Source organism: Liolophura sinensis, chromosome 2 (genome assembly GCF_032854445.1).
Source record: "Liolophura sinensis isolate JHLJ2023 chromosome 2, CUHK_Ljap_v2, whole genome shotgun sequence".
Taxonomy (NCBI): domain Eukaryota; kingdom Metazoa; phylum Mollusca; class Polyplacophora; order Chitonida; family Chitonidae; genus Liolophura; species Liolophura sinensis.
In genome coordinates, this window is record NC_088296.1 from 6,426,757 (window position 1) to 6,440,461 (window position 13,705).

The 13,705-nt window shown below is 39.1% G+C and overlaps 1 protein-coding gene across 2 annotated transcripts in view; it reads right to left on the reverse strand.

The window, feature by feature from the left end:
• Positions 1-239: 239 nt before the first annotated feature.
• Positions 240-13,705, reverse strand: part of LOC135462716 (uncharacterized) — a 28,497-nt gene continuing 15,031 nt past the window's right edge. For both annotated transcript variants that reach the window (XM_064739937.1, XM_064739936.1), the window contains exons 6-11: positions 9,448-9,570; positions 8,053-8,157; positions 7,038-7,311; positions 5,069-5,170; positions 4,491-4,691; positions 240-3,393 (exon numbers count right to left, since the gene is read on the reverse strand). In XM_064739937.1, coding sequence (XP_064596007.1) covers positions 3,365-3,393; positions 4,491-4,691; positions 5,069-5,170; positions 7,038-7,311; positions 8,053-8,157; positions 9,448-9,570 — 834 coding nt within the window. In that variant the 3' untranslated portion in view covers positions 240-3,364. The remainder of the gene's footprint in view (positions 3,394-4,490; positions 4,692-5,068; positions 5,171-7,037; positions 7,312-8,052; positions 8,158-9,447; positions 9,571-13,705) is intronic.

Below are 13,705 nucleotides of genomic sequence, written 5' to 3' on the forward strand. Positions count from 1 at the left end.
AACGTAGACCATTTTGTTAGTGCAGGCTAACAACATCTGCAAGGGTCATGCATTTTTTTTTTCAAATAATTGTCTCATTTGAAAGTAAGTCATAATCAAAAGTGGCGTTTAAAAAGAAAATATTTTAAAATATTGGGCATTAAATGTCCATTTCACGCGATAATGCCAACTGTTTACCTCATTCATTAACTTGCTGCGATAATGCCACCTATTTATCTCATGCATTAAATTGACATTTTATGCGATAATGCCAATTATTTATCTCATGCATTAAATTGCAAATTCACGCGGTAATGTCACGCACCTTTTGTTTTTACATAATACTGCAAAAACTTCGGTGATATCTTCAAAGGATCCTTTTTACTGACTAGCTGACAGTATAGAAGAACTGAAAATCTATATTTGAAAACATAACAAGCCACACATAGATATAGATAAATTATATGTATTTTCTTAAAACTATAACATTGGATGTTGCGGTAATTCCACGGTATAATATATATATATATTTATTTATTTATTTATATACGAAATTTGTACAGCGCCAATCATATAAGTTTTCTGTAATAAAATCTGTCTTATATACATATGTTCGAAGCTATATAACTTTACCTAATAAACACAAGTTTGGGGAAAAAATGAAAATATCTCCCGCATAAATATATTATGCTTATTATCTTGCTTGTTATTGTCATTGTTATCTGAAACACGTGCGGGTAAATAGAGATAAACTAGTCATCAATTCATATAAATCTTTTTCCACTCTTCCAACTTGGGATTTGAACGCCGTGCGAAGAACAGGTGAACACAGCTTATACTGGGTCATACAACTGGTGCAGAAAAAAGTGGCGTTAGACCAGGAGACACGTTACAACCGTTTTAATCTATTTATTTATTTATTTGATTGGTGTTTTACGCCGTACTCAAGAATATTTCACTTATACGACGGCGGTCAGCATTATGGTGGGTGGAAACCGGGCAGAGCCCGAGGGAAACCAGCGACCAACCGTTTTAATAACATACCCTTTTCTTGACACAATTCCAACTTCAGCGTTGTTGGAACCACTTTCAAAACTTACTCCTCCGCTCAGTAAGGAATGTGAAACGCCATACAGATTTGTACTTATTTCAGAGATAAAATACAAATAGAAGAATAAGATAGTTCGGTGGAATCAATAAAAATCACACAGACATCGTCTTATGAGAAAAGAGGCAAATACATTAGCTTTCCCATTAGACTGACAAATGTTCAAAAAAAAATTCCCCCTGAATTACTGAAGAACTAATATTCTAAATTATTTCATATTTCAAAAAGTAGTCAAAACATAACAAAATGTGTAAAAACATGTGTATGCCTTCTAAATCTTCCTTGTTATCGTTCATTGGTTTGGATAATGTGTTGCCTGCTACCTAGACAGTGTTGAAAAATGGAAACATTTGTAAATGCTTACTATTTCGTTAAGGAAAAACAAGTCAAGGTGTGCCATTTCTTAATTGAAACTGATTACAAAAGAGTGCAATCAGAATTCAAGTTTTCTAGGCGATAAATATTTACATACATACGCCGCAAAAACATCAAGTTTTGTTTAAAACGGTAAAGGTGAGCAATTTCTTTGAATCAATAAATGGCAAAATAAAAATGATAATGTTCTGAAGATTAACTTAAGGCGAAAGAGAAACTGGTATAATATACGACGGTATTTTTCAGCTATAAAACGAGGGAAATGATATCGATAGTGAAGAGATCGATTTAAACATTTGACAGTTTTTCGCCTTAAGAAGACAGAAATAAGGTGGATAGTGAACAGAGGAAAGAGAAATCAGTTAAAACATTTGACAGCCTGTAAGAAGACAGAAATAAGGTGGATAGTGGACAGAAGAAAGAGAAATCGATTTAAACATTTGACAGTTTTTCGCTTGTAAGAAGACAGAAATAAGGTGGATAGTGAACAGAGGAAAGAGAACTTGACTTAAACAATGGACAATTTTTCACTTGTAAAAAGAAAAAAATGTTGTGGATAGTGAATACAGTCGAAAATATCTAACAGTTTTTCGCCTGTAAGAAGACAGAAATAAGGTGGACAGTGGACAGAGGAAAGAGAAATCGATTTAAACATTTGACTGCTTTTTTAATGTAAAAAGAGAGAAATAATGAGGATAGTGAAAAGGGGGTGGGGACATAGCAAAGAGAAACTGATATAAAAATGTAACGGTTTTTCAGCTGAATTGGGAGAAATGCTTGATATAATATTTCGAGATAGGTACTTCATGTATGTAGTAATATAGCCGATAGAAATATACATATTCAGCGTTGTTTCTTTTCCATGTGAAACAAGATAGTGCACTGTAAAAAACGTCAGGTTCATGGTGTCTTTAAGATTGTCGTTTTGATTGATCAAACCGATCTATTCTATTCTGCCACCTAGTGAAACACAACCTTTTGCAGTGTCACATGATATAGTCAGGCTTTTTGGCTTTAACTATTGAAGAGTTTGAACTCGACATTCCCTTATTGACAATAAACAGAATCATTCGTACTGACGTAAATGTGTCTATTTTAAGGGATATACATAAATATTTTGTACAAGACTGTAGTACCGATTCTACGTGCTGTCACAAAGTATCCAAAAGTGCGACAAGATCCAGTGCGCAGTATGTAAAAAAAAGGACTTCACGCCATTTTACTTTAAAAGCATTCATGTCCAGGAAACTCCCCGCGTCACAATAAGGCGTAGCAGAGTTAGCAGTAATAGACATGTAATTATATACAACAAATATACACGATTTCCAAGAGGTTCCTCAAAAGAACCATAATGAATGTTCCTTCAGACCATTAAGCAAACAGTTACAGTGTATAATATAGTAACACACGGATTGATAGATATTATGTCTCTTTGGATTCATCTTTGCTTTCGTAGACAGGAGGTTGGTTGGATTAGAGGAGTAGTCGCATCACGAAGGAACCGAACGTCGACGGGACAGACAAAAGCACGGTGATTCCGTTTTGCTTTTTTACAAAACACCATGAGATCAGCAAGCACACTACCAATAACCCTTGACCGACAGAAATTCAGGTTCACTTTATCATCACCATCATAGAGTGTCCAGGTTTCGTTGCCATCAAACGTTTCCTTCACGTACTTTGACCAGAATCGAAACAGTGTGCCACGTGCCAATACGCCGGGCTTCCTTTTTTGTTCGTCCTTTGGGCATTTCTGCATTTTGATGTTTTGCAGGAGGAGTTGTAATGTAGATAGTAAAATAACAAAGCCTCAGGGTGCAGAAATATATGTCTCTGCTGCTTGCGATACGTTTACACGGATGACACAAGTAAGTGGGGTATTTTAGTTTGCTAGTTCACTGTTTATGACGATTTTTCTTCCACTTTGCTCTCTGAAAAAAATATTGAAAAAAAAATGATTTCATTTATGATGTGATATATTTGTCCTGAGTATTTATACAGAACAAACTCTTGTGGTTTAAAATAAAGTTAATAAAAATAAATAATGGCAACAGGTAGATTTATTATCTAAAAAAGTGTATCAGATTTATTAGACACCAATATCGTTAATACGGAAATTGTCTATCAGTTTTGACAGGTCACACAGGACTTTTTTACCTTTAGCAATAAAAGACTTCCATAGATCAGCTAAATATATTTCTAATAAGCAGTCATATTAGCTGTATTGCTCCATAAATTGGTCTATATTACGCATATTGCAGTGCAAACGCAATTTTGGTTGTGGCAATTTACTGAAAATTAAGTCCTGTTTTTGACCTTGTTTATCTATGGCCCAGGCTCCAAATGAGGAATAATTTCCAAAGGGTTTAACAGAGGAAGCACTTTCAGAGCATCGATTTACCCGCGGGCCCCTGTCCATGAGACATGAAAATGGGCAATGGCCGTTCTTCATCTCTCGCCACTCAGCATAAGCGCAAGTACTCTGCTCAGTGTCAACAGAACAAAACCCTAACTGAGGTAAATTAACTTGAGGCGTCATGACTGGTGACATTCGCTACAATGGAGCCGCCATCAAAACGAATCATCATCACCATCGTGACATCGTGACATGCGCTTTGAAGTGAACAATCCACAAGGCATACTGTGGTATGACTCACACGATATTGAAAGTGTAACCCGAGGCCCAAAAAAACATGAATAAGGCTTCCCGTGGACTGTAAGGAAACGAGCGATGAGCTTTCTCGTCAGTACTCATGCTGAGTAGCGATGGAAGTACATGTAATTTAAAGACGGCTGCTTTATGCTATTTTACCACAGGAACCACCACGTTTTATAATTGCCTGTATCCTTATATGCTGATCTTATAGTCTATCCAAGTCAACCCGGACAGGTCCTCATTCTGCTACCAGTAAGTCACGCACTTCCGCCATTAGGACAAATTCACGGACAGATGGAGGCAATCAGGAAGTTGTTGTCGAAGGGGAGAGTGGGGAGCGAGTGGGTTAAATATCTTGGCCGACTGACTTACCAGCAGGGGCTTCGCCACTGGACTCCGTCTCACTTTGATTGTTCTCAGCAGGTTTTACTTCGGCTGGCTTTCGTTCAGCTTGTAATGGCGCATTTTTCAGCTGTTGCTCGATGCCTTCTGTTTGCGGCAATGGCTGGATTTCGGGCTCAGGTTCCTGAATGGATTCCACCTCGTTGTTTGCCATGGCGCTGAACACATCAGCTGAAATAAACCAGAACCGATTGAAGATGTAATGACTTATTTTCACAACGTAGTATATCACTTTCCTTAATATCTACCCCCAAAGGAAATGTCAAGACAACATCTATAAGAAGGCCAAGTTTTGTGATGAATTTAAAGGCGTGAAATTTTAAGTAATAGACAATGAATACAACTTTATCACTAACTGTGGTGAGTAGTAATGGAGAAATATTTTATGATTTCACATTCCGCCGGGACTTATATAATAGGCATGAGCTTGGCATGTCGATTCTGAAGTCACCATACACTAAAACCCGTGGGTATACACAAAAGATGTTTTAAAAAATGATGTGATATTGTACATATCACGAAAATGTACGAGTCCTTATTTCCCTTACCGAGAACTTGGCGCACTCTCTCGTCGTCATACTGCCCAGCATCGGGCTGATCGGCAAGGTACGCGGCTAAGTCACTCACAAGCTTCGCAGAATCAGTATCACCTACAAAAAAAAGAGAAAACGACCATTCGTAAATATCACTGTTTTTACGGGAACCAATGTACATTTATACGTTAAAAGGCGAAGCCACCGTGAATATGTCGCGTCGTCATATGACTGAAAAATAGTTAAGTACAAGGTGAAAACCCAAGCATAGATAGATACATACCATCAATTTGTCAATGGACATTTATTCAGTGTCATTATTCTATCTATGCGCGTTCAAAGGGTTTTGGATAGTAATATCCTTACGTGATGGTTGGGGGTTTCAAACCTGCATTTCACTGGGCTAATTATGGCCACGTGTTCAAAAATGATTAAGACCTACAGTATAGAGAAAAAAAAACCAAAGCAAGGACGACAGGGTGATAGCTGGCAAATGGTCACACGTAACAGGTGGAACTATAGCCGGGACGACAGTGTGATAGGTGGCAAATGGTCACACGTAACAGGTGAAACCATAGCCGGGACGACAGTGTGATAGGTGGCAAATCGTCACACGTAACCGGTGAAACCATAGCCTTGACGACAGTGTGACAGGTGGCAAATGGTCACACGTAACCGATGAAATATGGCCAGTTATCAATTTACCTCAGTTAGGGTTTTATTCTAACCCTAATGCCGTCATTTGCAAAAAATAAAACAAAAAACAAAATAAAAAAAACCAAAGTGGCGAGAAATTTAATTTACAAAACTATGTGGAGCTTGGCTCTATGCTTGGGTTTTAACATTGTTCTTTAGTGAATAATTGAGCCACTAACTCGTCTCTAATGTCCCTCCGATCCTTTATGTAAACAGACAGCATCTCAACCATGGTATCTGTTCACAACATAAAAGCTTGTCTCTGCTTGTCAGACGTCATATTAACCCTAACACACCGGTTCACCTTTCCCGAAAGAAAATCTCTTGTGGTCATCTGGCAGCGGATGTTTCCAATTCCACTTTGTCCCAGCTTTTGTCGTTTCTATCAGTGTCACAGAAACATGGCTTCACTCTGACGCAGTCGTTTCGCGCAGCGGTTCATTGACAGGATTCCATTCACCAAGTGCGGGTTGAAAGCAGACGTAAAGGCTTATGCTGGTCTTTACCACAAAGGGAAAATCCTTCAGTTCGAGGAAGACCTAAGGTTACGTAACCTAAGCACGTTGCTTCAACACCGCCTATTAACCGATTTTCAAATAACAATAGATGATATAAAGGCTACTATCCAAAAAAAGCTTCACATCAGCCAATACTGACTTTAGCCATATTGCGCTCAGTCACTCTAAGGCAATATTGTCATAGGACTAGATTTGTGCTCAATTACAGTCACTTCAATACTTTAACAACAACATACAGATCACGCCCAATCAGAGTTACTCGAATGTTTTTGTTGTATAAGGAACATTTTTTTTCTGTTTAGTTACAGGCCACAGGCTCAGGAAGCTGTCTCAGACTTAGGTCAGAATAAATTTGTGGTAGTATACTTATATAAGGATTTCGATTTAAACGCCAGTGTTCAACTTTGTCATCTGGGTCTAACACAATTGTTAGTATAAAAGGAAAATGCCTTCTGGTGAGTCACAATTTAGCGCGGTAAACTGCTTTCAGATTAAGACAAAGATAACTTTGTTATCCCGTGGCAAGGGTCCAAATGTCTTCAGATTGAAGTCAACAATTCAACCACAGTCACAGTTAAAATATTTTTCTGCAGGAAGTTTAAAATCTGTACACATTCATTACCAGAGAACAATGTTCCAATCACAACTTGAGTTCTGCACTGTGCTGAATTTGGAATTTTAAATCTGGGCTGTCCGCAGGACGCCAAGTAACGCGAGATAACACGAAGTTTTGCGGAAGTAATAGTAACAAAACAACATGTTCTACTCACCTGACTCTACTGCTGTGGCAAACCACTCCTCCAGCAAACCCTTGATCGTTTCATCCACAACGGCTTGTCTCTGAAGAGCGGCGTTCAGCTCGTACGCCTCTCTCTGTTGTTCCAGTTCATAGTCGGACAGGCTTGGATACTCCTCGCCATAGAATGGGATCTGAGGAACGCGTTTCTGGGCAAGGCTGTCGATGGGAATGGTTATCTCATCGGCGGGGACACCGGGGATGATATTGCTGTACTGAGGTCCACCAACAAGAGGTGACAGGAAGGTCTGCAAAAAAGCAAGAAGGCATCTTGTTGAATAAGATCGTTGAGCATATCAGGCAAAATGGTACTGAGAGCAAATGAGAAAAAACACGCATAAAGTGGAAAAGCTGATGACGTAACCTGTCACATTTTGCCCAGCTCATGTTTATGTTTTTTGTCCAAGGTCTTGTATCGTTCATGAATCACAATGGAGAAAACCTTCCACGAAAAAGAGGATAAAAATTGCATGAACTCAAAATTAACAAAGCTTGACACCCTCGCTGTTTTGTTATGCTGCATTTTAACGAGGTTTAGAAGAAAGAAAACTTTTCTAAGCTTACATGCATTTTTAGTTTCTTTGGTGGTCTGTGTGGAACGTTGTTTTGGAAATTGGTCTTGTGATCGTTCACCTGAAACGTTCATTATGGTGGACGGGCTTTTTCCAGTTGTTCAATTGATTTAGTATTTATCTTACGAATATACCCCTATAGGTGGTCAGATTGAAGCGGGTGAAAGATCTGCACACGATGTTTGAGAATTTACCCACGTTTTTTTCATTGGTTTGGTGTTTACTTTATAGAATATGTACGTAGACTTATGGTCAGCTTGAAGATGACCGAGAAGATCTCCAGGGATGTGTTGCTCTTTACTTGCCTGTCTGATTCATTTAATGTATTCCTTAAAAATATGCAGAGAAGAAGGACTGGAAAATCTTAGCTTGTTACGAATGTTTTATGCGTGTTGAATGACATTGCCTTTGCCTCACCTCTTCATCTTCGCTCTGGTACGGGTATAGGCTGTTTAACTGTCTCAGCTTGTCATATTCCATAACGACGTCTTGGTAAAAGCCCTGAGCCTCATCTGGTGTCATCTGAGCAGAAGGAATAATCCCATGAGATTGAAAGAAGACAATAATGAATATAGGATTCAATTTGCTCTCATACATATATCTCCAGCTGTCATATCTACAGTGGTCAACTTCTGCCAGCTTCATATGATACTGTCATTCTTACCATTTTCACAGCGTGTTAGATAAGAAAGCAAACAATTTTAAGATAATATTGTTACGTAATTTTATGGTAAAAATAGTTTTATTTATCGTGGCTGGATGAAGCAATACGTTTTTGTTTAGTGTTGTTTGTAAACTGCACGCAACATAAAAACACAGATATACAATGGCTCAGTCTATATAACGTTTACTCCTTTTTGTCTTGTACTATTCTCTTTTTGTATCGCCATGATATGGCTGGAATATTGCCGAAGTTCATTCATTCATTCTCTTTATATAGCTGCTTTATCTGTGGTAACCATAGCAAAAAGGGCGGCATGTCATGAAGAGGACAAAAGCGCAGCTTGAATAGGCATAGTAGCAGATGAATACCACAGATAAAGTTCTTCTCCGAATTGCGTGAGAACCATTCATTTTTTATACACACGTGTGTTGACATAGCTATCATTAATCATGTATTATCAGCAGAACTTTGTGGTTACTAGAAAGATAACATACACGTTAAGTCTCACTTAAGACATGCACCAATATTTCTTTACGGGAGTATCGTGGATCTGACCATATCCATCAAACAGGCATCATACACTGTCAGGATGATTACAACATGGGTATTTCTCTGCTTGTTTGAACCTGCCCAAGACAAGGCGCTTGTGTGTGTGTACTACGCATGACTGGCGTAGATCGCCATCATAAGTTCATCTGATGAAATCTGTGATAACCCAGAGGGCGCATTTGTATGATTTCTCTTTTCGCTCAATGTAAACATAATATAGCATAACATTTACCAAAAGCAAGCCATCTAATCTCTAGGGTTTCGAATCGCGGTTCTGCTACTTGTAAGCAACAAACATTTATTACACTCAAAAAATTAATCTGTTGAGTTCAACAGAAAAACAGAAACAGAAAAAAACACTTATCTAAGTGATCCCAGCATGTTTTCTGTTATTGCAGCAGATTATTCTGTTAAATGTAACACGCATATTCTATTACTTCAACATAACCATTCTATTACATTAACAGAATATAATGTTGAATTTGACACAATATTGCGCTATTATCACAGAATAAATTCTAGCAGCACTCAGACAACAGACTCTCGGTTAAATTTAACAGATTAATTTTTTGAGTGTAAGATCATTTATTAAGACTCACAATTTTAGAATCGACTATGTCCTGAAGGGCAGATCTGAACTTTCCGAAGTCCTGTGTGCCCCAGAGGTATTCAGCAAGAGCCTGAGGGGTCACGATAGATTCGTCCACATCCTCCTCGGTCATCTGAAAGCCACAAGATTTATTATTTATTTATTTATTCATTTATCTTATTTTATTTATTCATTTATTTAATTAAAAACCACGACTATCCGCAGGTTGTTGCCAGACCATCTCACGTCCGACTGGAGAGGAAGCCAGCAAGGGCTGAACTTGAACTCACAGCGATCACGTTGGTGAGAGCCATTCTACTTCAGGAAAGCCACCAGAAATTAAATAACTCATTGACTTATTGATTGATTGATTGATTGATTGATTGAGCTCATTGGATTGATAAACAGCTTGACACATTGATTTACTGGTTGACTGTGTTGCGCAGTTCTCGCCGCGCTAAGTTTTGTTACAAATAACAGTTTTATTGACAGTATTGGCTTATACTTCTCTGACCGCCGCCGTATAAGTGAAAAATTCTTGAGTAAGGCGTAAAACACCAATCAAATAAATAAACAGACTGATTGACTCGTTTGATTTTGGTAGGATATTTTAAGGTTGGTTCACATCAGATACTAGTACTTCACGGAAAAGCCCAAACTGCCCAGCCTATGTCGGAAATATCATAAACATTGGTTTATCTTTATTTTATTCCCACGTGTCGTCCAAAATGTCTGAACATTAAATTTCACATAATCGTATATGATGGAGTTACGCGTGAGTTGGTAACGCTTTTTTTTTGGCATGTTCAAAGTAGATACTGTTGAGAATGTTCGCTAAAACTGCGGAACCCACACTGAAAATCTAGTTAACATTGGTTGAACTGAATTCTGTTCCCACTGACCGTCCGTAACCTTTGACGTCGTAAGTTCACATTTAATGGTTTTGGATCTCGCTAAACCTTGAGGTTGACTGACAGAATAAATGCAGAATGCACTCTGAGCGTTTTAGACAGATAGCCGGGTTCACCTTATCTTTCTCAAACATGGCGGCAGTGGCATGCTACCTTCCTTACCCTTAAATCAACATTAATTTCGCTAGGGTATTATGAGTGGGATGATAGCTCTTCTTTATTTCGCGCCCACGCGTTCGATTTTTTTTTCAGCGAAAAATCACATTAGGATTTGAAATTATCACATCAATCCCCCTGGGCTTAACTGTTTGGGATTGACAATGAACGTGTTAAAGGTTTAGAGGGAAAAAAGGGGTAGCAAAGTGAGAAAAACTCCATGATTACATTTGGGAAAAACAGCGCTTGTCGTGTGGGCGCCTATAAGCATTACGTGGCTAGCATGGCCATTACATTGATGCGTGTTATACCGTCTTCTGTTATAACGTACTGGCAGTGGACGAAGTCCTAGGTGCGAAATTTAATCACTGTATCGCTTGAATTGACGGGCTTATTGGGAAACAGAGTATTTCTCTCTTCATTTACCGCGCCGGAAATTAGAAAAGGTTCTCCACGGGGGCCTAATGAGCCGTGTCTATTAGCAATATCGGCAGCCACGCGAAAGAGGTCATCACCAATTTGTGGACACGTGGAACAGAAACTTTCAATAACAATAGTACCAAATAATATTGCTGAGATACGCGGCATATCCGATTACAAAAACTATAGTATTTGATGTCATATGTACCTTCGGTAACCCTTAGTGGCCCAAAGCCTAGAAGGACTTCCGTTCCATTAATGCCTTATATTTGTACAGACCCGCTGTCTGTTCAGTGAACATAAAATATACTAACCCTGCTCAGCCTCTTCCGAATGGTATATACTTGTACAATCGTGTGTGTTGGCTATTAAATGCGCAATTCACTAATTCTTCCTGTGGCATTCAAACGGACACATATTCGAAAGATATTGTAATAAACCGTAAGCCTACTTAAAGCCTTTGCATTGTTTAAAGTATTTCTTCTTAAGCCATCGTTCTGTTGTGTGTGTAAGCTCCTACTACTTATGTATTTTCACTAACAGCTGGAATAAAACCCTAAATTGCCACGGGCGGGCCTCCACCATTTACATGTGACAATTTGCCAACTGCCTTCGTTGCTCTGGTTTTACTCTACTGTTGTCGACTTTTATATTGTAGTCTACCAGAAAAATATTGATGCTATTTTTCACACAGAAATGTCTTCACCAAACTCTGTGAAACTTGCAAAACAAGTGTTGGTAGAGACAAGTGTCTTGTACATATATCTTGTACATCATCCTTTATATTGTGTAGTTTTTGTCATCCACAGCGTGATGTTTGCCTTAGCTCTTAGCAATCGATCTAACCTATAGTATCTTCGTAAGTCTTGAATCCAAGAAAAAAGCATACACAGACAAATGTTTTCCATTGGCATATATTGTTACAATCGATACTCAAACGCCATTGTTGGCGCTAGTAGATCACCACTCGCAGAGAAAAAAATCCCTGGATATTAAACTAATGGTATGCGCAAGTAACTACCCGGATTAAATGTCCCACCTTAAGGGCCTTGTAAATTCACTGCTCTGTTGCCAGAGTAAGAGGCGGAAGAGCGTAGGTGGGACATTTTTAACGCGGTTTCCGACTTGGTGATAAAACCCAGTCGCCTGTGATGGCGTAGCTCTAATTGTAGCCTTGCCGATGTATTTCATTTCAATCAATTACCATACATAGTGGCCGGTTATGAGAGGTCGGTATAAGGGATGCACAGCGTGGGTAGGGCATGAGGTGACCTTGGGGAGACATTGGACTCTACTGAGAGATATGCTGTGCTGTAAAGCTTGTCACGTCCCTGACCTTTGACGGCCTTATGGCGTGATGTCTTGAGTTTGTGCAGCTAACTTATTTCTCTCTATGTAAGTCTTTTATATTCATTCTGAGCTTGGACAACCCTAAATCTATGTGACCAACACTTTGGTGTTGACCGACCGGTCACCCGTTCGACTGCAGATAGAAGACCTAGACCGCTGGATTGCCTAACACGGCGTGGCGTGGTCTGTGACGGTTTTAATTAGTGCGCGAATCTCCTTTTGCGTGAGATCACAGCAAGCAGCGAACATAAGAGCGGCACACGGTCAGTGTCTCTTCCTCTTCCCTGGGAATCTATCAATCTGTTATCTAGATAAGCTTTTCGCTCTGAAAGCGGTTACTCGGTTCGCTGGACTCGGAGGACTTGGAAACACCGTCTGCTCAATTAATTGATTGTACGTGCCCCTGGAATTCTGGATTCTGGATCAGGTCAGCGCTACATTACATGTGCAGTGTACAGCCCACGCATATTGACTGGTCTTCAGGGAAAGGAGTAGACTAACACTAACCAGATTACTAAGTCAGGTTGGGTTTTTGACAAGTAAATATGCCAGCGTGTTATCAAAAATGACAGACGCCATCAGGCTTGTAATGATGTGATCTGTCTTGTGTACAGAGTGCACGGAGCAGTTGTGCGTGGCGTTTCGTTTATTGTACGTCCCGCAATCAAGAACGTCCTGTAACACATGTAGGTAACAAGGAGAAGCCTGTTCCTTATAAACGTAAGAGTCACTTATCGTAACGGACAGGTTAATCAATACATTTACTGATCAGGCTTCGGTTCTTCAAAAGTGATTGAAGACTTAATACCAGGCAATAACAAAAAACATCAATAATTGCATAATAGTATATCAAATATGAACGAAGCCTGCTGCTGTTACACTTTAGATTTTGGTCAGTACATTGGCTACCGAATTTGTCTAAAAATTTTAATCTTAATACCAGCTACTACACTTTCGAACAGCTGGGCCCTGCAATGTGGATTCTTTAATTGACTCGTTCTGTTATGTAAATGTTATGCATTAAATATGCATTAGCATGCATTAAGTAATCCATTTGTCGGCTCCCTGTAAACCAGAGAGCATGTGGAGTTCAAGGCTACACGCTATAAAGTTGATCAGCACATATACTGGCAACCGTTCGTTTGAAATCACAAGATTACATATTCTAATGCATATCAGGTTTAGACTGTATTGCTTGTGTAACATCTTGGCCTTCTTTTTGTAGAGTGTTTAGGCTGACCCATGCTAACCGGTGAATTAAGGCCTCAACGCCTAAGAAAGCCAAAAGTTGCACAATGTAACCTATACATGAACTTAGTGAATATGACAACTAAGGCCACGATTGCCAATCAGGGTAAAAACTGACAAGATACTGACAGTACCATCACTGACAAGATAGAAATTTCTCGTGTTAAAGTCAGGATAACATTT